This window comes from Schistocerca nitens, chromosome 1 (assembly GCF_023898315.1).
Source record: "Schistocerca nitens isolate TAMUIC-IGC-003100 chromosome 1, iqSchNite1.1, whole genome shotgun sequence".
In the NCBI taxonomy this organism is placed as follows: Eukaryota; Metazoa; Arthropoda; class Insecta; order Orthoptera; family Acrididae; genus Schistocerca; species Schistocerca nitens.
This window is the reverse complement of record NC_064614.1, coordinates 634,667,375-634,692,264: the sequence shown is the minus strand read 5'-3', so window position 1 is coordinate 634,692,264 and position 24,890 is coordinate 634,667,375. Positions and strand designations below refer to the sequence as shown.

Genomic DNA, 24,890 nt, shown 5'->3' with positions numbered 1-24,890 from the left:
CACTTGTAACCATACTACTTGCCGCCATATTTGAAGAGTCATAACTAGTAATGTTTTCATTGTGCTACTATGCACAGTATCAGAAATTTATTTTTTCAAAGATAATTTTTTGATGAGATCTGTCAGATTAATGCAAGAAAGACATAGTTCATGTTTACAGACATATGAACTTGGCTTTTTTTTAAATGAACCATCTTGGCAGTTGCTTAAAGTGATTTAGGAAAAAACGTAAAACAGCATAGTCAGGCAGAGCATGAGCCTGTATCGTGAATCTGAGGTCCTTGTCATACCGGATTTGCCAAAAAATTTATACTTCTATGTATCTACATGAAATTGCTGTGTTTCACTTTCAATGTAAACAGTATGTCATATAAGTATTTCAAAATTTATTATTTTTTTCTCTTTCAGTAAGTATTTTATTTACAGACACATAAAACATAGAGTACTTCAAGTTTGGAAATGTCATTATTTCCATTAACACACATGTTGGCAGTATTGGAAAATCTAAATTGACAGACACAAAAAAGCAATAACTACTTTGTGATAATCAGAGGGGGGGGGGGGGGATATTAGTGTATGGAATTATGAGATGCACCTTCTGCCATTTACTTCATGTTGGTTCGGAGTGTATGTACGAAGATGTCAATGTACAGAGTAGTCGTGCAAGTGTAGTACTTCTGATACATTTTATGACCATTTGTTTACACACACACACACACACACACACACACACACACAAAGTCTATATCCATATTTGCTTTCCCTCGGTTTTTTATTTATTTTCCTCTCTTCACTGCATCTGCAACTTTCTCTGTTCTTCCATTTTTGCTGTTTTTTTAATTTCCCCATGCTTAAAACATGCATGCACTTACAGATGTATTATTTTAAGTGTGCCGCATTATGGAGACAGCACTGCTATAAGAACTTTACAAAGCTTACCTTCTTTTTTCCTCCTAATAAGATGATTAATATTGTTCTGCCTTGAAGATGATAATAATAAGAGACACTTTTTCTTAAATTTGCATTTATTTTTGACTTTTAGAGAGAGAATGTAGTCCTGTCCCATTAAGTTTAGATGATGTAATTATAAATTGTATAACAAACATGAAGTTTTTGGGGATGAATATTTCTCAGTTAACATGGAATTTAGGCACAAAGATACTGGCAGGAAGGATGTCAACAGAACTTTTTGCTCTTAGGGTTCTAGCACCAGTTTATAACAGCCAGTGTCTTGTAGTCACATATTGTTTCTATTTACACCCTGTTCTTAGCTATGGGATTTTTTTCTGGAGATCGAAGGCACAAAACACTGACACAACTTTTAAATTGCAGAAAAAAAGACTGCTCATTGCAAAGAACTGTTTAAGAAACTGGATATTGTTGCAGCACCTAGTGAATACATCTACCAATCTGTTGTGCAGATCAGAAAAGACATTACTTAGTATTTAACTAGTAGATCTATACATAATCACAGAACAAGAGCCAGTTTGGACTTACAGCTAACAAGGGGGAGGGGGAAAAAACCCTCAGAACAGCATTTGCTATCAGAGAATAAAACTGTATCTAGAATTAATTGCCCAATGAGATGAAGAAGATTACTAAAATACATGTCTTTGAAAAAAGCTTCTGAAACATTCATCATAAGTAATACGTACTACACAGTCAAATATTACTTAGAGGATTCAGAATAATGTTTAATCATGAAAGGATATAAGTAGAACACCCTTGTCACATTGCAATACTGTAGTGCCAAGATCTATAATACATTGTAGTAATGTCTTCTCATTCCCCTAAGTTCAACATCTCACCACAGGGGAGTGCTGGCTCAGTCTTCCAGACAGACTGAAAGGAGGACGTGGAGATGTGTGTTACTCATGGTAGTACGTTTATGGTCCTGGAGCCAGTTTTTCAAAATGGACTGAAGGGAATGCAAGGGCATAGCAGCATTTTCATGGTTCTGGAGTCGCCAGCAGTTGTCCATAGTGTGTGCAGTGACAGTGTGTGTATTGTATGTGAACAAAATAACATAATACAATAAGGAGAAACTGAATGAGACAGTCAGTTTTTAAGTTGCTGACCTACCATTTGGGCAGATGAGATGGAATTTTGTCTATGTCCTGCTGTCCTAATTTAGGTTTCCCGTGTTGTACCTAATTTATTTCAGGAAAATGCTGGGATGGTTCCTTCATCAAGGCCAGGCTCCACCACATGTCCTATCCTCATAAAGCATTCTTGTGTATTCTATATATTTGCAACTCTTCTCCCCCCCCCCCCCCCCCCCCACACACACACGGTATTATGACGACAAACCCGATATCATTATAAGGTGATCCGCGGGCGAATAAATGAAATGAGAGTATGTATTGTGTTGATGGAATGTAACAATATAAAACAGCATGCTCAGCCAGGATGATAACCCAGATACCTGCATTTTAGATCAATTCCTTGAACAATTTAACAGCACTGTCTCAAAAAGACAGGTATTGGTCTGAAATCCCAGAAATTGTATTTTTATTGGTATATATCTTGCAGATAATTCATTTATTTCATATATGTGAAAGGTATGATAATAGTGATATGCAGAGTCTCATCCTAAAAGCTACATTTTATTATTATTTAGTATCCATTATAAATGTGTGTTCCAGTCAGGCAAACTGGTGAAGGTGCATTCATCCTGTACCTGCCAGTTCAGGTCAAACGTCAGCAGCCATCAAACTGCAACAGTTCCTGCAGTGGATATGTCCCGTAGAAAGGTTACTACTTATGGGAGGGTGGCCTATCAAAGATTACCTGGGAATGACACCATTGATTTCATTGATGCACAGGTATTTGATTTTTCAAGCCAGGAGGAATACTTGATACAAGTCATTGACTGTGACCTGGATGTAATCGTAATGGCTTCTTTGACTTCACCTTTTGGTTTGTTTATTCACAGTTTTTTTGTTAGTTGGCTGAGCCAATAAATGTTAAACTAAAAAAAAAGGAAAATGGTTGTGATGATAGATCGATGATTAGCCCCTTTGGAGAAGTTGCCACTGATATCACAATCCAGTTACCATGTTGTTTGTGGCACTTATCGCATGTTTTCTATGTCTCTGGTCGAAGGTGACGACTCATATCAAATATTCCTCTTATCCAATTTTTCTTATGTGTTTCGTATATCTGGGCAGTTTCATCTCAAATCATACAGGTCAAGAGTGAATGTATGACATCACTATTTCAAAGTTTGCTGGTAAAAATATAGGCTATGTTGAAGTTCCACATGACACCTCTCCAAAACTACAATGTTTCAATTTGTTAAAACACTGATGAGAGTATTTGTGAAAATGTCATGAAAGGGAAAAAAGAAAAATTGTAGCAAAGAAACGAAAAGTGATATAAATATGAATTTATTTTCAATAAAAACTTTTTCCCATTACTGTGAGACATGATCAATTTATACACACTTCTGAGCTTCTTTTTTTTTTTTTTTGGGGGGGGGGGGGAATAAACTATGAAAATTTGTAAATTTCAAAATTATGTTTTGAAAAAGTTGACTGTCTTCATAAGTGATGAAGTGGAAGGACTGCTGTCAGCTATGACACAAATGCATGAAATTCTTAAACTGTCAAAATATTTTTTACATAAAGATGAAAGAATGTGATTTTTTTGTTATTCAGAAATGATTTTATTCAAAACCACCATCCTAAATGTTCTAAAAATTTCATGGTACATTAGTTGGTCATTGCACTTAGGGAATGTACAATCACAGTAGGCAATATTTGTTTAGACAAAATGTGAGAATTTTTTTAGGTCAGCCTAGCTCTACTCTCAAGCTGAAAATAAAAAATACACACATCAGAAAAAGTTTTGAATCACGTTGGTTCTGAGAGTTCCTGAACCTATACATAAAATTGGAATAGAGATCAACATAAACACCATTTCCACCCATTTTAGTGCTCATGAAACCCATGCATGTTGTACCACCGTACAGTGAGACATTCAGAGGTGGTGGTCCAGATTGCTGTACATACCGGTACCTCTAATAGCAAGTAGCACGTCCTCTTGCATTGATGCATGCTTATATTTGTCGTGGCATACTATCCACAAGTTTATCAAGGCACTGTTGGTCCAGATTGTCCCACTCCTCAACGTCGATTAGGCATAGATCCCTCAGAGTAGTTGGTGATGTCTTCCATAAACAGCCATTCTCAGTCTATCCCAGGCACATTCGATAGGGTTCACATCTGGAGAACATGCTGGCCACTCTAGTCAAGCGATGTTGTTATCCTGAAGGAAGTCATTCACAAGATGTGTACGATAGGGGTGCAAATTGTCATCGATGAAGACAAATGCCTCACCAATATGCTGCCGATATGGTTGCACTATCGGTTGGAGGATGGCATTCACGTATCATATAGCCGTTACAGCACCCTCCATGAGTACCAGCGGTGTAAGTCGGCCCCACATAATGTCATCCCAAAACAGCAGGGAACGGCCACCTTGCTGCACTCGATGGACAGTGTGTCTAAAGCATTCAGCCCGACAGGGTTGCCTCCAAACACATCTCCGACGATTGTCTGGTTGAAGGCATATGTGGCACTCATAGGTGAAGGGGACATGATGCCAATCCTGAGCGGTCCATTCGGCATGTTGTTGGGCCCATCTGTACTGCGCTGCATGGTGTTGTGGTTGCAAAGATGGACCTCACCATGGATATCAGGAGTGAAGCTGCGCATCATGCAGCCTATTGCAGACAGTTTGAGTCATAAGACAGCATTCTGTGGCTGCATTGCTGTCATGGTTCCTCCGAGCCATAATCCGTAGGTAGTGGTCATCCACTGCAGTAGTAACCAGGCCCGAGTGAGGCATGTCATCAACAGTTCCTGTTTCTCTGTATCTATGTCCGAACAACATCGCTTTGGTTCACTCCGAGATTTATGGACACTTCCCTTGTTGAGAGCCCTCCCTGGCACAAAGCAACAATGCGGACGTGATCGAACTGTGGTATCAACCATCGGGGCATGGTTGAACACGAGCCGTGTACCTCCTTCCTGGTGGAATGACTGGAACTGATTGGCTGTCAGACCCTCTCCATCTAATAGGCACTAATCACCCATGGTTGTTTACATCTTTGGGTGGGTTTAGTGACATCTCTGAACAGTCAAAGGAACTGTGTCTGTGATACAATATCCACAGTCAGTGTCTATCTTCAGAAGTTCTGGGAACCGGAGTGATGCAAAACTTTTTTTGATGTGTGTATTTAAATTTATAGGTGATTTTAAGTAAATGTCATGCAAAACTGTTATTTCTGAATCCTCCCGATATGATGGTGAGCCTGACCTCAGTAACAAATTTAGCTGGCTCAACTGTCTTTTTCATCAACTCTCCTCCCTCCCACAATGCATAGGTTACATCATTGTCTGTACCCTTATGGTGTAATGCTTCAACAGTCATCACTTCAGCACCAGGGCACATTAGACACTCCTGCAACTGACATTTATCTTGTGTTTCTTGACATATACACAGAAGCATCAAGTCCATCTCTTTGTACTTCTTTCCTGTGACACTGCTTACAGTGAAACAAAAAAGTTTCAAATTAGTGTAGTAAATACCTGTGCATACGTCTTTCACTGACTTGCATTTTACTCAATTTGGTCGTAAGGATTAGAATTTTGTGAGACGAATGTTTAAATCTGGGTTCTCCTTTTTCATTAGGAGATATGCTCTCCTTCTCTCCTTATTGATCTTGTCATATATGTTTTTACTTTTTAACTTTTTCAGCATTTTCACTGACAGGGATAATATCAGCATGGTTAGGACTTTGCCTGCTGCAATCTTTGTCATCACTTAGGTAATATTTCTGAGCAACAGTAAGTGTGTCATCTTACAATGAATGCCCACAGTAAGAATCTGGGCATGCCCAAATACCTTTCTCATTAACTCTTCAGGCTTTCCAGGCGAGATCTTGACATGTGGAATAATTGGGTCTACTGCCGGATGTTTGTGTCACTCTGGCACAATATTTCGGCCACGTAACTCGTTGCCTTCTTCAGGTGCTACCTGAGACTGCCGTATTGGAGGATCTTGTCCAATATTTATGCCCGCCGGGCGTTGGGTGCCCTGCGGGCATAAATACTGGACAAGATCCTCCAATACGGCAGTCTCAGGTAGCACCTGAAGAAGGCAACGAGTTACGTGGCCGAAATATTGTGCCAGAGTGACACAAACATCCGGCAGTAGACCCGATTATTCCACATGACCTTTCTCATTCTTTATTCTGTGAGCTTCTGAAATCAAATAATGTGAGGAAGTGGATATAAATTTCTTTATGTGCTGCTCAGAGTAGCTATGTGGTATCAGTATCAGTAACTGTACCTTTTCAGTATAAGTGGCTGCTGAGATAGCAGTATTAAGGTTTTGAAACCACACATCACATTTCGTATACATCTTCAGGTTCTGCGCCAAGTGCATCTACATTTTACATTTCACAAAGTTTTGAAGATGTTGCATGTGTAAAACTTGTTTCAATGTCTTCCACGTTTCTTTTTACATACTGTTTTCTTCTTGTGCTTCTTACCTTTCCTGGACATTTTAAGGAGAGATATTGTAGGAGCTACAGCAGAAATACTAACATTCAACACATCAACAATTCCACACCCAGAAATATAAACACCTGCACAGTCTTCTTCAGTTTCACATTCAGGTGATGGTGATCATTCAGGTTGGTTGTGAATGAATTTCTTCTTGTAGTGAGTGCAGCAATTTTTGCACAATGGATATGATACTAATACCAATATATTTCAGTAATACCTCTGACAGATTTCCAACAACTGTGAAGTGCTTCTCACTTTTCTTGAACACCACCTTCATGTGTCTTTTTTCATAGCCCACACACCTCACTCTTTCACTACTGTATTTCCTCACTGCCGTTGCATCCAACAAAAAGTTTAAATCAAACACAAAACTCGATGCAGAGTGGTTTATGTGCAAGTTCTCACTCGTGTGTTATAAATAGAAGAGTGCTGGATACAGTGTTGCCAACATGCATATTTTAGACTAGAAATTCAGTGATGCAAAATATGCAGAATGTTGAAAAATTTTTTTTAACACTTTACACAGAAAAATATTGCCCACTGTGTTTGCACTGTCTAGTAAAATATTAACCAAGCAATATTGTGTGTAATTCTCAAAGGTTTTCATACAGAGGTTTTTGAGTAAATAATTCATTAAAAAACTTGGAAAAATACATTTTTTAAATTTTTAGTTATAAATACACTCCTGGAAATTGAAATAAGAACACCGTGAATTCATTGTCCCAGGAAGGGGAAACTTTATTGACACATTCCTGGGGTCAGATACATCACATGATCACACTGACAGAACCACGGGCACATAGACACAGGCAACAGAGCATGCACAATGTCGGCACTAGTACAGTGTATATCCACCTTTCGCAGCAATGCAGGCTGCTATTCTCCCATGGAGACGATCGTAGAGATGCTGGATGTAGTCCTGTGGAATGGCTTGCCATGCCATTTCCACCTGGCGCCTCAGTTGGACCAACGTTCGTGCTGGACGTGCAGACCGCGCGAGACGACGCTTCATCCAGTCCCAAACATGCTCAATGGGGGACAGATCCGGAGATCTTGCTGGCCAGGGTAGTTGACTTACACCTTCTAGAGCACGTTGGGTGGCACGGGATACATGCGGACGTGCATTGTCCTGTTGGAACAGCAAGTTCCCTTGCCGGTCTAGGAATGGTAGAACGATGGGTTCGATGACGGTTTGGATGTACCGTGCACTATTCAGTGTCCCCTCGACGATCACCAGTGGTGTACGGCCAGTGTAGGAGATCGCTCCCCACACCATGATGCCAGGTGTTGGCCCTGTGTGCCTCGGTCATATGCACTCCTGATTGTGGCGCTCACCTGCACGGCGCCAAACACGCATACGACCATCATTGGCACCAAGGCAGAAGCGACTCTCATCGCTGAAGACGACACGTCTCCATTCGTCCCTCCATTCACGCCTGTCGCGACACCACTGGAGGTGGGCTGCACGATGTTGGGGCGTGAGCGGAAGACGGCCTAACGGTGTGCGGGACCGTAGCCCAGCTTCATGGAGACGGTTGCGAATGGTCCTCGCCGATACCCCAGGAGCAACAGTGTCCCTAATTTGCTGGGAAGTGGCGGTGCGGTCCCCTACGACACTGCGTAGGATCCTACGGTCTTGGCGTGCATCCGTGCGTCGCTGCGGTCCGGTCCCAGGTCGACGGGCACGTGCACCTTCCGCCGACCACTGGCGACAACATCGATGTACTGTGGAGACCTCACGCCCCACGTGTTGAGCAATTCGGCGGTACGTCCACCCGGCCTCCCGCATGCCCACTATACACCCTCGCTCAAAGTCCGTCAGCTGCACATACGGTTCACGTCCACGCTGTCGCGGCATGCTACCAGTGTTAAAGACTGCGATGGAGCTCCGTATGCCACGGCAAACTGGCTGACACTGACGGCGGCGGTGCACAAATGCTGCGCAGCTAGCGCCATTCGACGGCCAACACCGCGGTTCCTGGTGTGTCCGCTGTGCCGTGCGTGTGATCATTGCTTGTACAGCCCTCTCGCAGTGTCCAGAGCAAGTATGGTGGGTCTGACACACCGGTGTCAATGTGTTCTTTTTTCCATTTCCAGGAGTGTATTTACATAATGCTGATAGCTGAAACAAGGAAGATCGTGTTTATAGTTACATCAGTAGTATTTCGTAATATGACAGAAAAGGTAGCATTCTGTTATATTTCCAAATTAGAAAAAAAAAGTAAGTGGAAAATTAACTTGAAACTTCATATTTTCATCTTAAATTTGTAAGTGAAAGGATGCTCATAAGTTTGTGGGTGTCAACTAAATTTCAACACACTAAGAGGGAGCTTTAACACAAAACATATGCCAGGTCTCCAGTACTTTTGCTTTATTAGTTATATATTTTTTGTTCTATACTGATTTAAGAATTATTTACAAAAGATACATTTTTCACAAGGGGCCGTACTATTTACAAAAATTAAAATAAAATACTTTGTTTCTTAATACTTACGATATAGAGGTCTTTTTTTTTTTTTTTTCAGAGAAATTCATGACCACAAATTGACATCACTTATATGATTTGAGATGAAATCATCCATTTTATTGTTTTACATGCTCAGCATGTCGTTCGGAGCTGAACTGATTACATAATCAATAAAATAGTCCACATAGCAATAAATTATTTATTTTTAATTCCAGTAACCAGTTTGGGTCTGTATGGCTATCTTCAGACGAAAGTCTGTAGATGGCATGAGAAGCCAATTCATGGAGCTACTGTGTTGCAAAGATATGCCTGTTACACACTGCTGAATTTTGTTTGTATCTTGTAATAAGAACTTAAATCAGAACACTAGAGGAAGAAAATAAGTGGGGGTGGAGGGCAGGTGTGTGTGTGTGTGTGTGTGTGTGTGTGTGTGTGTGTGTGTGTGTGTTCCTCCCTTCGCATTCTTACATTGGATCGATAGAATGTTGCCTTGTAATCAATCAGTTTTGCTCAGTACATGGAGGAATTTAATTCTTTCATAATTGAGGAACTTACTCTTGATGCACATGTGAACATTGTAGGCTGTGATTAAAAAGTATCAAGTGGTATTACAAGGAAAACTAGTAATATGAGGAAATATAAAATGAGGGAGATTTCTTGGTAGTTATTGTATAACCACCTCCAGGTAGAACAGCATACATGGCTGTCATCATCATCATGTTGTCTGAAGACTGGGTAGTTGCAGCTCTCCACCCAAGCTACTCTATCCTGTGCAAGCCTCATCATCTCTGCATAACTAGTGTAACCTGCATCCATTTGAATCTGCGTACTGTATTGTGTCATTATCTCCCTATACAATTCCCCCCACCCTCCCTCTTACTTCCTTAGAAAACTAAATTGATGTTTCATTGGTTTGAATGGGTCCTCTCAACCGATCTCTTATTTCATACAAGTTGTGCCACAAGATTTGTTTCTCCTCAATTCTCTTCATTACCTCCACATTAATTACAAAACCTACCCATCTAATATTCAGCATTCTTCTGTAGTACCACATCTCAAAGGCTTCTATTCTCTCCTGATCTGAACAGCTTATCATCCACTTTCATTTCACATGGGCCTACACTGTAGGAAAATACGAGCACGTTCAGAAAGTAAGTGTACTAGATATATATATCTTCTTACAAAAATTGTATTACAAGGATATTGTTGCTACATTTGTTGACTTTTTTCACATAATTGCCACCCCATGATGAGCCTTGGCAAAGGCTTCTTTATGCCCTCCTTGAAGAACTCTGTCTCTAGCTCCTTCCCCCACTCCGAACCTCTTTCTGCATCAGCTCATCGGTTGAAAATTTAATTCCACTCATATGTCTTCAGGGTGGTGGAATAATGATAGTCTGCATCATGTGTCAAGCCAGGGGAATATGGTGGAGGGGGGGGGGGAGGAAGTAGTTTGGAGGGGAGAAGGGAGGATGAGTTCAAAACATCTCAATCAAATGAGCCAAGAAGCACCTTGATGGCTACGGCTGTACGAGGACGGGCTTTGTTGTGCAATGAACACACTTCTCTCTCATTAGCATTTCCCAGCTTTTGTATTGAATGCCTCTTGTGAGTTCCTTGGGCTCTTACAATATCGTTTTGTGTTGATGGTCTCCCACGAGACAGAATTTCAACCAAAATGATGCCTTTCCATTCCCCAAACACTAAGGGAATGATTTTTTTGGCCCGAAAACATGGTTTTGAATTTTTTGGCAGATGGGGAATTACTGTGGTGCCACTATGAAGACTATGTTTTTGCCTCAGGGGTCTAATGATACACCCACATTTCATATCCAGCCACAGTAGAGCTCAGAAAATTCTCTCCTTCCAGTTCAAGATGCTCAAGAAACCTGTAGGCACTATTGACCCGATATCTCTTGGACTGCTCTGTCACCTGTATCGGAAGCCATATTGTGCACAATTTCCGGTCGCCCAGCATTTCTGAGAGAGTATTGTGTAAGAGAGCTCTGGAGAGTTGTGGAAACAAAGCAGAAATTTCATCCGCAGTCAGCCAGCTGTATTCACAAAGAGTTTCCTCAATTTTTTTTACCAGCTCATTGGTCAAAATGGAAGGTCTTCCATTCCACTGTTCATCATGAACATTTCTTCTGCCTCCACTAATCTCCCTACACCACTTAAACATACTTGTTCTGTCCATAACACCTTCGCTGTAAACCATTTAGATTCATGAAAATTTTTTTGTATGTGTTCTTCCTTCCATGAGTAGGAAGTGGATCACAGCACTTGGCTTGCACTCGTCAGTATTTATTACTGACAGCTTTCATGCAGCTGGATTCTACAACAGGAGGTTGCATACTATCATGTTCCTGTAATCCTCTCTCTGGTGAGGAGATCCCTTAGAGTTTTATAACAGTTGTTCAGTTTTTGTAAAAGTTGTATATAATCTGTTGCTCCTTTTGTTTTACCTCTGCTTCCATCAGATTTCAGAGTGTCTTCCAGTTAACATTGTCAAAAGTTTCCTCTAATCAACATATGCTGTAAATGTTGGTTTACCTTTCTGTAACTTAAGTTCTAAGAGAAGTTTCATTTCATTAGTTAAATTCAATATCTTCTGTGATATCCAAGGATTACTACTAGACCTTGTCTTTTTATCAATTTTATCCTCTGCTGCCTTCACTATTTCATCTCTCAAAGTTATCCGTTCTTCTTATACTATGTTCTTTTCCCTATTTCAATTATTTGTTGCCTTATGCTCCTTTTGAAACACTCAGAACATTTGGTTCTTCTTGCAGGTTCTCCGGTTTTAATCTACAGTTCATAAACTATGAATTGTGATTAGAGTTCACATCTGCCCATGGAAATGTTTTATCCAGAATGAGATTTTCACTCTGCAGCGTAGTGTGCGCTGATATGAAACTTCCTGGCAGATTAAAACTGTGTGGCCCGCATCTCGTGGTCGTGCGGTAGCGTTATCGCTTCCCACGCCCGGGTTCCCGGGTTCGATTCCCGGCGGGGTCAGGGATTTTCTCTGCCTCGTGATGGCTGGGTGTTGTGTGCTGTCCTTAGGTTAGTTAGGTTTAAGTAGTTCTAAGTTCTAGGGGACTGATGACCATAGATGTTAAGTCCCATAGTGCTCAGAGCCATTTGAACCATTAAAACTGTGTGCCCGACCGAGACTCGAACTCGGGACCTTTGCCTTTCGCGGGCAAGTGCTCTACCATCTGAGCTACCGAAGCACGACACACCCAGTACTCACAGCTTTACTTCTGCCAGTATATCGTCTCCTACCTTCCAAACTTTACAGAAGCTCTCTTGTTTTATGGTTGTGAAATCTCCATTTTACCACTGTGTAATAAGTCAGACACCTTCCAGTTTCTGTAGGTCTGTGCCACGTATACAGCCTTCTTTCATGATTCATAAACCAAGGATTCGAAATGATTAAATCATGCTCTGTGCAAAATTCTACCAGATGGCTTCCTCTTTCATTCCTTTCCCCCAGTCAGTATTATCCTACTATTTTTCCTCTCCCATAACTATTAGAATAATTTCTTTTGTTTGATCATTCATTATTTCATTTTCTTCATCATCTGTGCAGGTAGTTGGCGTATAAAATTGCACTACTGTGGTGGGGGTTGGTTTCATGCTTGTCTTGGCTATAATAATGCGTTCACTATGCTTTTCATACTAGCTGACATACAATTCTATTTTGCTTTGTATTACCTCGATTTTATTTTGTATTTATAACCCTGTACTCACCTGTCCAGGAGTCCACTGTCAGTTAATGTTATTACCATAATTTTTCCAAAATTAAATTCTCTACAACTTCTGTTGAAAACTTTGTGCAGTTGTCTGGAATTTAAAAAGCAAGTTGGGCCAAGTAGTTAATAAATTAAAATTTTTACTAAATTACGCTTTGCTTTTCTGAGTGTTCAGGAAAACTACTGCAGATACATGTCCGGGACATGTTTTATTAGATTCACCATATCAATAACAACAAAATAAATGGAAATCATGCTTTACTCTAACCTTGTACAGTTTTGCAATGGCTTCATATTAGCAAAGATGCTAAATTTCAGGTGAAATCTTTTATTAGCCATAACTCCGTAACTAAACATTTGCAGACCTATGTTTATGTGAACTTTTTTCTTTAGTTTTATTTTTAGAATAAGATATTAAAATATTTGCATATCTTCATGAATCACCCTGTATATGTCACATCATTTTGTACCAGTAACAGTCTTTGGGAGTGAACTGCAACATTACCTCACAAAGACTGCTGATACGACCAACATAATATTGAACATACTGATGTTCATCCACCTTGACTCATGACATCATAAAAATAGTGGACATAATCATTCATTGAAATACAATATGCATAAAATACATAACAAGAATTGTACTTATTCACATATGATCACATGTGTTGCCTTTACCAACTCACAACCAAACTGTCCTCTTTTTACCCTTCTCAAGACCTTGGTCTGTGCCGCAGATCAGTGTACCATCAAAACGTACATACCAAAAACAGTATAGAAGTAAAATAAATATTGTAAGAGTGCGCTCTCTCTCTCTCTCTCTCTCTCTCTCTCTGCAAGCAAGCTTGATAAAAATTGTACGGATTGAGTATGATATGACCGTGTTTACATTGTACGTATCAAACAGTTTATTGTAAATGATAAAAATAAACTTCAGATATGTGAGGATCAATAAGATAGTTGTAGTCATTCACTTGATTTTACCCATCATCTGTGAAACATTACTGTTCATTGTTACTTTTACCATTTAACATTCAAGAAAGAATAGGCAGTCTTGGTGGCAAAATGACTTTTTATCTATTTAATTTCCTTATTCTATCTTGAACACATCAGGAGGTTGCTGTACCATTAGCTGAAAGATGAAGTTGTGTGATTTTCATTTAACATTCAGTTTCTGAACTACCAACAGCATCTTAAATACACTCTAAGAGCTACCCATTCTTTTCACTGTGCTAGAAGCCATTCATCAAAAGTAAGTTAAGTTGGCCGGTGTTACTGTATCAAAACTGACAATACAGTGTCGTCGTAACTGCCGTCTGTCCCGTCTGCTGTGCAGCGAGCTACGTTAATTTAAGTATTAACTGTATTTTTCTTACTTGTCACTTCTTCTTCTGTGTGTTTTTGCTTTTAGGAAGCTTTAATTGTCGAGTGCTAGTAATAGTGTTCCATGGATTTCGTGTTTGTTTTGAATACAGTCAGAGAGAGTCCCTTTAGTGATCCATAGTGCCAGCAGTGCTAGTGTTTGTTTTCAATACAGTCCAGAGACAGGTAGTGTTATTTTCATTGTTTTCTACAAGAAGTGTCTAGCAACCACAGTTTAGGCAACTATCAGCCGCCTTTAGTGAATTAGCAGTCTAGTTAAAAGTTGATTAACTCTCTACAGTAAATTGATTTCTTAGGATGGATAGGATGTGTGACTGCTGTGTACGTACGCAGGAGGAGCTGGCCACTGTTCGTGAACAGCTGAGCATGTTGATGGCCGCAGTCGGCCGTCTTCAGGCTGCTGCCTAGGAATGCAACGGCAGTGGGGAGTCTGGTGTGTTGCATGGTACACCCCAGGTGTTACATGCTTCACCCACTGTCCCTGCTGTCGAGACATCTTCGCGGGTACCGGCCGCAAGGGGAGTGGCGGGTTCAGCGGCGTTTGCGCCGCACGAGCGGAGGGTCAATGTGGAAGCTGGCAGTGTGGCATCGCCCACTCTGCCTGTCAGAGGGCATGTGGCCGCTCCTTCAGCAAGGTCCGAGCAGGCACACGGGGGGAGGGGTTTATTAGTTATTGGGAGCTCCAACGTTAGGCGGGTGATGGAGCCCCTTAGGGAAATAGCGGAAAGTCCGGGGAAGAAGGCCAGTGTTCACTCTGTCTGCTTGCCAGGGGGTCTCATCCGAGATGTGGAGGAGGCCCTGCCGGCGGCGATAGAGAGCACTGGGTGCACCCGACTTCAAATTGTTGCTCATGTCGGCACCAATGACTCATGCCATCTGGGTTCAGAGGTCATCCTCAGTTTGTACAGGCGGTTGGCGTAATTGGTGAAGGCGGAAAGCCTTGCTCATGGGGTGGAATCTGAGCTAACTATTTGTCGTATCGTTCCCAGAACCGATCGCGGTCCTCTGGTTTGGAGCCGAGTAGAAGGCTTAAACCAGAGGCTCAGACGATTCTGCGGAGATCTGGGGTGCAAATTTCTCGACCTCCGCTATCGGGTGGAGAAATGTAGGGTCCCCCTGAATAGGTCAGGCGTGCACTACACGCCGGAAGCGGCTGCAAGGGTAGCGGAGTACGTGTGGAGTGCACATGTGGGTTTTTTAGGTTAGAGAATTCCCTCCATAGGCCTGACAAGACGCCTCCTGAGACGTGGCAAGGTAGGAGTAGGCAAAATGCAACAGGGAATAACAATATTAATGTGCTAATAGTAAACTGCAGGAGTGTCTATAGAAAGGTCCCAGAACTGCTCTCATTAATAAACGGTCACAATGCCCACATAGTACTAGGGACAGAAAGTTGGCTGAAACCAGATTTATACAGTAATGAGATTCTAAACTCAGATTGGAATGTATACCGCAGAGACAGGCTGGACAGTGAAGGGGTAGGAGTGTTTATAGCGATAAAAAGTGCAATAGTATCAAAGGAAATTGACGGAGATCCGAAATGTGAAATAATTTGGGTGAAGGACACGGTTAAAGCAGGCTCAAACATGGTAATTGGAAGTCTCTATAGGCCCCCTGGCTCAGCAGTTGTTGTGGCAGAGCACCTGAAGGAAAATTTGGAAAATATTTCGAGTAGATTTCCCGACCATGTTATAGTTCTGGGTGGAGATTTTAATTTGCGGGATATAGACTGGGAGACTCAGACGCTTATAACGGTTGGCAGGGACAAAGAATCCAGTGAAATCTTTTTAAGCGCATTATCTTAAAACTACCTTCAGCAGTTAAACAGAGAACCGACTCGTGGCGATAACATATTAGACCTTCTGGTGACAAACAGACCCGAACTATTTGAAACAGTTAATGCAGAACAGGGAATCAGTGATCATAAAGCGGTTACTGCATCGATGATTTCAGCCGTAAATAGAAATATGAAAAAAGGTAGGAAGATTTTTCTGTTTAGCAAAAGTGACAAAAAGCAGATTACAGAGTACCTGATGGCTCAACACAAAAGTTTTGTCTCAAGTACAGGTAGTGTTGAGCATCAGTGGACAAAGTTCAAAACCATCGTACAATATGCGTTAGATGAGTATGTGCCAAGCAAGATCGTAAGAGATGTAAAAGAGCCACTGTGGTACAACAACAGAGTTAGAAAACTGCTGTGGAAGCAAAGGGAACTTCACAGCAAACATAAACATAGCCAAAGCCTTGCAGACAAACAAAAATTACGCAAAGCGAAATGTAGTGTGAGGAGGGCTATGCGAGAGGCGTTCAATGAATTCGAAAGTAAAGTTCTATGTAGTGACTTAGCAGAAAATCCTAAGAAATTTTGGTCTTATGTCAAAGCGGTAGGTGGATCAAAACAAAATGTCCAGACACTCTGTGACCAAAATGATACTGAAAGAGAGGATGACAGACTAAAGGCCGAAATACTAAATGTCTTTTTCCAAAGCTGTTTCACAGAGGAAGACTGCACTGTAGTTCCTTCTCTAGATTTTCGCACAGATGACAAAATGGTAGATATCGAAATAGACGACAGAGAGATAGAGAAACAATTAAAATCGCTCAAAAGAGGAAAGGCCGCTGGACCTGATGGGATACCAGTTCGGGCCGCTGGACCTGATGGGATACCAGTTCGATTTTACACATAGTATCTTCTGCCAACGGCCTTGTCAAAGAGGGCGGAGGAGTGGATAGAGGTTCAGGGCACTCTCTTGTCCTAGGGGTGGGAAATTGCCTCTAAAGGTGGAAGAATCAGCAATGATCAACGACATGAGGATGCAGAAGGCAATGGAAAACACTGCATTAAAGACACGTAACGTGTATCCACAGGACATGTGGCCTGTATTTGAAAAAGTGTCATGATGATCTCTCCATTGGCAAAAGATTCTGGAATAGTCCCCCATTCGGATCTCCGGGAGGGGACTGCCAAGGGGGAGGTTACCATGAGAAAAAGATTGAATAATCAACGAAAGGATAACGTTCTACGAGTCGGGGCGTGGAATGTCAGAAGCTTGAACGTGGTAGGGAAACTAGAAAATCTGAAAAGGAAAATGCAAAGGCTCAATCAAGATATAGTAGGGGTCAGTGAAGTGAAGTGGAAGGAAGACAAGGATTTCTGGTCAGATGAGTATCGGGTAATATCAACAGCAGCAGAAAATGGTATAACAGGTGTAGGATTCTTTATGAATAGGAAGGTAGGGCAGAGAGTGTGTTACTGTGAACAGTTCAGTGACCGGGTTGTTCTAATCAGAATCGACAGCAGACTAACACCGACAACGATATTTCAGGTATACATGCCGACTTCGCGAGCTGAAGATGAACAGATAGAGAAAGTGTATGAGGATATTGAAAGGGTAATGCAGTATGTAAAGGGGGACGAAAATCTAATAGTCATGGGCAACTGGAATGCAGTTGTAGGGGAAGGAGTAGAAGAAAAGGTTACAGGAGAATATGGGCTTGGGACGAGGAATGAAAGAGGAGGAAGACTAATTGAGTTCTGTAACAAGTTTCAGCTAGTAATAGCGAATACCCTGTTCAAGAATCACAAGAGGAGGAGGTATACTTGGAAAAGGCCGGGAGATACGGGAAGATTTCAATTAGATTACATCATGGTCAGACAGAGATTCCGAAATCAGATACTGGACTGTAAGGCGTACCCAGGAGCAGATATAGACTCACAATATAGTAGTGATGAAGAGTAGGCTGAAGTTCAAGACATTAGTCAGGAAGAATCAATACGGAAAGAAGTACTAAGGAATGACGAGATACGTTTGAAGTTCTCTAACGCTATAGATACAGCAATAAGGAATAGCGCAGTAGGCAGTACAGTTGAAGAGGAATGGACATCTCTAAAAAGGGCCATCACAGAAGTTGGGAAGGAAAACATAGGTACAAAGAAGGTAGCTGCGAAGAAACCATGGGTAACAGAAGAAATACTTCATTTGATTGATGAAAGGAGGAAGTACAAACATGTTCCGGGAAAATCAGGAATACAGAAATATAAGTCGCTTAGGAATGAAATAAATAGGAAGTGCAGGGAAGCTAAGACAAAATGGCTGCAGGAAAAATGTAAAGATATCGAAAAAGATATGATTGTTGGAAGGACAGACTCAGCATACAGGAAAGTCAAAACAACCTTTGGTGACATTAAAAGCAACAGTGGTAACATTAAGAGTGCAATGGGAATTCCACTGTTAAATGCAGAGGAGAGAGCAGATAGGTGGAAAGAATACATTGAAAGCCTCTATGAGGGTGAAGATTTGTCTGATGTGATAGAAGAAGAAACAGGAGTCGATTTAGAAGAGATAGGGGATCCAGTATTAGAATCGGAATTTAAAAGAGCTTTGGAGGACTTATGGTCAAATAAGGCAGAAGGGATAGATAACATTCCATCAGAATTTCTAAAATCATTGGGGGAAGTGGCAACAAAATGACTATTCACGTTGGTGTGTAGAATATATGAGTTTGGCGATATACCATCTGACTTTCGGAAAAGCATCATCCACACAATTCCGAAGACGGCAAGAGCTGACAAGTGCGAGAATTATCGCACAATCAGCTTAACAGCTCAGCATCGAAGCTGCTTACAAGAATAATATAGAGAAGAATGGAAAAGAAAATTGAGAATGCGCTAGGTGACGATCAGTTTGGCTTTAGGAAAAGTAAAGGGACAAGAGAGGCAATTCTGACGTTACGGCTAATAATGGAAGCAAGGGTAAAGAAAAATCAAGACACTTTCATAGGATTTGTCGACCTGGAAAAAGCGTTCGACAATATAAAATGGTGCAAGCTGTTCGAGATTCTGAAAAAAGTAGGGGTAAGCTATAGGGAGAGACGGGTCATATACAATATGTACAACAACCAAGAGGGAATAATAAGAGTGGACGATCAAGAACGAAGTGCTCGTATTAAGAAGGGTTTAAGACAAGGCTGTAGCCTTTCGCCCCTACTCTTCAATTTGTACATGGAGGAAGCAATGATGGAAATAAAAGAAAGGTTCAGGAGTCGAATTAAAATACAAGGTGAAAGGATATCAATGATACGATTCGCTGATGACATTGCTATCCTGAGTGAAAGTGAAGAAGAATTAAATGATCTGCTGAACGGAATGAACAGTCTAATGAGTACACAGTATGGTTTGAGAGTAAATCGGAGAAAGACGAAGGTAATGAGAAGTCGTAGAAATGAGAACAGCGAGAAACTTAACATCAGGATTGATGGTCACGAAGTCAATGAAGTTAAGGAATTCTGCTACCTAGGCAGTAAAATAGCCAATGACGGACGGAGCAAAGAGGACATCAAAAGCAGACTCGCTATGGCAAAAAAGGCATTTCTGGCCAAGAGAAGTGTACTAATATCAAATACCGGCCTTAATTTGAGGAAGAAATTTCTGAGGATGTACGTCTGGAGTACAGCATTGTATGGTAGTGAAGCATGGACTGTGGGAAAAACGGAACAGAAGAGAATCGAAGCATTTGATATGTGGTGCTTTAGACGAATGTTGAAAATTAGGTGGACTGATAAGGTAAGGAATGAGGAGGTTCTACGCAGAATCGGTGAGGAAAGAAATATGTGGAAAACACTGATAAGGAGAAGGTACAGGATGATAGGACATCTGCTAAGACATGAGGGAATGACGTCCATGGTACTAGAGGGAGCTGTAGAGGGCAAAAACTGTAGAAGAAGACAGAGATTGGAATACGTCAAGCAAATAATTGAGGACGTAGGTTGCAAGTGCTACTCTGAGATGAAGAGGTTAGCACAGGAAAGGAATTCGTGGCGGGCCGCATCAAACCAGTCAGTAGACTGATGACCAAAGAAGGATTGGAAAAGGGCACAGGTCATCCCTGTTTTCAAGAAGGGACGTCGAACAGATGTGCAGAACTATAGACCTATATCTCTAACGTCGATCAGTTGTAGAATTTTGGAACACGTATTATGTTCGAGTTTAATGACTTTTCTGGAGACTAGAAATCTACTCTGTAGGAATCAGCATGGGTTTCGAAAAAGATGGTCGTGTGAAGCCCAGCTCGCGCTATTCGTCCACGAGACTCAGAGGGCCATAAACACGGGTTCACAGGTAGATGCCATGTTCCTTGACTTCCACAAGGTGTTCGATACAGTTCCCTGCAGTCTTTTAATGAACAAAGTAAGAGCATATGGACTATCAGACCAATTGTGTGATTGGATTGAAGAGTTCCTAAATAACAGAACGCAGCATGTCATTCTAAATGGAGAGAAGTCTTCCGAAGTAAGAGTGATTTCAGGTGTGCCGCAGGGGAGTGTCGTAGGACCGTTGCTATTCACAATATACATAAATGACCTTGTGGATGTCATTGGAAGTTCACTGAGGCTTTTTTCGGATGATGCTGTGGTATATCTAGAGGTTGTAACAATGGAAAATTGTACTGAAATGCAGGAGGATCTGCAGCGAATTGACGCATGGTGTAGGGAATGGCAATTGAATCTCAATGTAGACAAGTGTAATGTGCTGCGAATACGTAGAAAGATAGATCCCTTATCATTTAGCTACAAAATAGCAGGTCAGCAACTGGAAGCAGTTAATTCCATAAATTATATGGGAGTATGCATTAGGAGTGATTTAAAATGGAATGAACATATAAAGTTGATCGTTGGCAAAGCAGATGCCAGACTGAAATTCATTGGAAGAATCCTAAGGAAATGCAATCCGAAAACAAAGGAAGTAGGTTACAGTACACTTGTTTGCCCACTGCTTGAATACTGCTCAGCAGTGTGGGATCCGTGCCAGATAGGGTTGATAGAAGAGATAGAGAAGATCCAGCGGAGAGCAGCGCGCTTCCTTAAAGGATCATTTAATAATTGCGAAAGCGTTACGGAGATGATAGATAAACTGCAGTGGAAGACTCTGCAGGAGAGACGCTCAGTAGCTCGGTACGGGCTTTTGTTGAAGTTTCGAGAACATACCTTCACTGAAGAGTCAAGCAGTATATTGCTCCCTCCTACGTATATCTCGCGAAGAGACCATGAGGATAAAATCAGAGAGATTAGAGCCCATACAAAAGCAAAGCGACAATCCTTCTTTCCACGAACAATACGAGTCTGGAATAGAAGGGAGAACCGATAGAGGTACTCAAAGTACCCTCCGCCACATACCGTCAGGTGGCTTGCGGAGTATGGATGTAGATGTAGATGTAGATGTAGGTGTAGGTGTCAGATGTGGAGTACTAATTGTTTGTAACTCTAGTCACTCATTTTAATTCTTGTGTTAGAAAGTTACTATACTTTCATATATTATCTTATTTCAGTAGCTCACATCATCATTCTCTTCAAAACTGTGTACCTGGCTGGAGCAGCAACCATAGGATGAAATCTTCTTGTAGAAATAGTAAATGGCCAATCAGCTGCAAATTGGAAGGTTTATTAAAATCCTTTTACCATAGTTACAAAAAGTCTTCTTCAGAAGGAAATATTGACAACTGGATTACATGTTGTGCCAGAGGATATTTGAATGACACCTTTCAGCTGTATTTTAATGTACCTCTGCTACAACATAACATGTAATCCAGTTGTCAATATTTCCTCCTGAAGAAAACATATTTTGTAAATGTTGAAACCATGGTAAATGGGTTTTAATACTTCTATTTGGCAACTGATTGGCTGTTTGCTATTTCTGCAAGAAGATCATTCTCCTCTTGTTAACTAGTACAGATAAAAGGCCTCTGCTGTATCAGATAGGTAACACATTTGACAGGAAAAAAAAATCGCAACACCTAGAAGGAGTTGTGCGACAAAAACAAAAGTTGGCAAGTGTGTTTCTACTTCTGAAAGATGAAATTAATCTATTCAGATTTCGTACCAGTCAGGTAAGAGTGCAAATCAAGTTTTCATTAAATATACAGTGTAAAGGTCAAGAGCTTTAGTTATCTTTGAGATTGGATGTCATGAGTTGATGTTAGTCAAGAATGCCTTCAAGATGACAAAGACACCATTATCAACACCTCGCTGAGTTTGCATGAGGTCATTTAATAATGCTATGAGAAACTGGATGTTCTTTCTAGAATACTGCACAAAGACTTGGCAGGAATGGAGCCACTATACATGATTGCTGGCAGTGGTGGTCATAAGAAAGTACAGTTACAAGAAGACTGGGCCCCAGATGGCCACATGACACTACCAAGAGCAAAGACCATCGTGTTCAGCATATGGCTCTGCAATGTCATACTGCATGTGCAGCAGGGTCAGTCAGTCCAAATGAAGTGTTCCAATAAAAATTAAGTTGGTTGCTTTACCATTTTTAAATATTTTAATTTTCTTTATATGTAATTACCCTATAATTGAGACGTTCAAAACAGTTTTTTTAAAACATTTTACCTTTCATCTTTACTGAATGGCGTCTATTTTCATTTGTTAGAGCGTGACGATGTTTCAGTTTAGAGACGTTAGCAAAAATACGAATATCTCTGGACTGACCTCCAAAGTTTGGTATCCAAATGTTCAAAAATCCACTTTTTAGGCCCAAAAATTACAAACAAGGAGTGATTTATGAGAGTATATTTTTTCCTATAGTTAGATATCACACACTACTAGATTCTTATAGAGCAAGAACACTTACAAATGTTTCCTTAATTTTTTGTGAATTTTAGAAATTTGAAAATTTTCATTGTTTGTAAAGTTTGGGGTTAATTATCTCAGGTGGTACTGAATATAAAAATATGATTTTTGCACAGTTTGTACACCTATATGAAAGCAACATATTCTAAAAATTTCAACACTGATATCTGACTGAACAAGGATATAAATTTTTGAAAATGAGGAAATAATTCACATTACTCTGCAACTGATCTTATGCCTGTTGCCTATTTAAATGGTTTATTAGATTAGATTAGATTAGTACTTATTCCATAGATCATGAATACGACACTTCGTAATGATATGGAACGTGTCAGGTTAATAAAAGGTGTCTTGTATAGACATTACATTACACAAAATATTACATGACACTTTTTTGTTGGGGTTGGGGAAATTACCCACTTACTATATCCAAAAATTCATCTAATGAGTAGAAGGAGTTACCATTAAGAAATTCTTTTAATTTCCTTTTAAATGCTATATGGCTATCTGTCAGACTTCTTATGCTGTTAGGTAAGTGACCAAAGACTTTTGTGGCAGCATAATTTACCCCCTTCTGAGCCAAAGTTAGATTTAACATTGAGTAGTGAAGTTCATCCTTTCTCTTAGTGTTGTAGCAATGTACACTGCTATTACTTTTGAATTCGTTCAGATTGTTAATAACAAATTTCATAAGTGAATATAAATATTGTGAGGCTACAGCGAAGATCTCTAGCTCTTTAAATAAGTGTCTGCAGGATGATCTTGGATGAGCTCCAGCAATTATTCTGATTAGACGCTTTTGTGCAATGAACACTTTTTTACTCAACGATGAGTTACCCCAAATATGATGCCATACGAAAGCAAAGAATGAAAATAGGTGTGGTAAGCTAATTTACTGAGATGTATATCGCCAAAATTTGCAATGATCCTAATAGCATAAGTAGCTGAACTCAAATGCTTCAGCAGATCCTTAGTGTGTTTTTTCCAGTTCAACCCTTCATCAATGCATACACCTAGAAATTTTGAATATTCTACCTTAGCTACCGATTTCTGATCGAAGTCTATTTTTATTAATGGTGTCATTCCACTTACTGTGTGGAACTGTATATACGGTGTTTTGTCAAAGTTTAATGAGAGCCCATTTGCAAAGAAACACTTAATGATTTTCTGAAAAACATCGTTTACAATGTCACCAGTTAATTCTTGTCTGTTGGGTGTGATAGCTATACTTGCATCATCGGAAAAAAGTACCAGCTTTGCATCTTCGTGAATATAGAATGGCAAGTCATTAACATATATTAAGAACAGCAAAGGACCCAAGACTGAACCTTGCGGCACTCCATTCTTGATTGTTCCCCAGTTTGAGAAATCACCAGTTTTTTGCATGTTATGTGAACTGCTTATTTCAACTTTCTGCACTTTTCCAGTTAAGTATGATTCAAACCATTTGAGCACTGTCCCATTCATACCTCAGTACTTGAGCTTATCTAGAAGTATTCCATGATTTACACAATCAAAAGCCATTGATAGATCACAAAAAATCCCAACAGGTGACTTCCGGTTACTCAGAGTATTTAATATTTCATTAGTGAAAATACACTCCTGGAAATTGAAATAAGAACACCGTGAATTCATTGTCCCAGGAAGGGGAAACTTTATTGACACATTCCTGGGGTCAGATACATCACATGATCACACTGACAGAACCACAGGCACATAGACACAGGCAACAGAGCATGCACAATGTCGGCACTAGTACAGTGTATATCCACCTTTCGCAGCAATGCAGGCTGCTATTCTCCCATGGAGACGATCGTAGAGATGCTGGATGTAGTCCTGTGGAACGGCTTGCCATGCCATTTCCACCTGGCGCCTCAGTTGGACCAGCGTTCGTGCTGGACGTGCAGACCGCGCGAGACGACGCTTCATCCAGTCCCAAACATGCTCAATGGGGGACAGATCCGGAGATCTTGCTGGCCAGGGTAGTTGACTTACACCTTCTAGAGCACGTTGGGTGGCACGGGATGCATGCGGACGTGCATTGTCCTGTTGGAACAGCAAGTTCCCTTGCCGGTC

The 24,890-nt window shown here is 40.7% G+C and overlaps 1 protein-coding gene across 1 annotated transcript in view; it reads left to right on the top strand.

The window, feature by feature from the left end:
* The window catches only part of LOC126191908 (uncharacterized), a 107,557-nt gene that overhangs the window by 57,822 nt on the left and 24,845 nt on the right, over positions 1–24,890 (top strand). Inside the window, exon 3 of the mRNA XM_049932566.1 lies at positions 2,646–2,825. Coding sequence (XP_049788523.1) covers positions 2,646–2,825 — 180 coding nt within the window. The remainder of the gene's footprint in view (positions 1–2,645; positions 2,826–24,890) is intronic.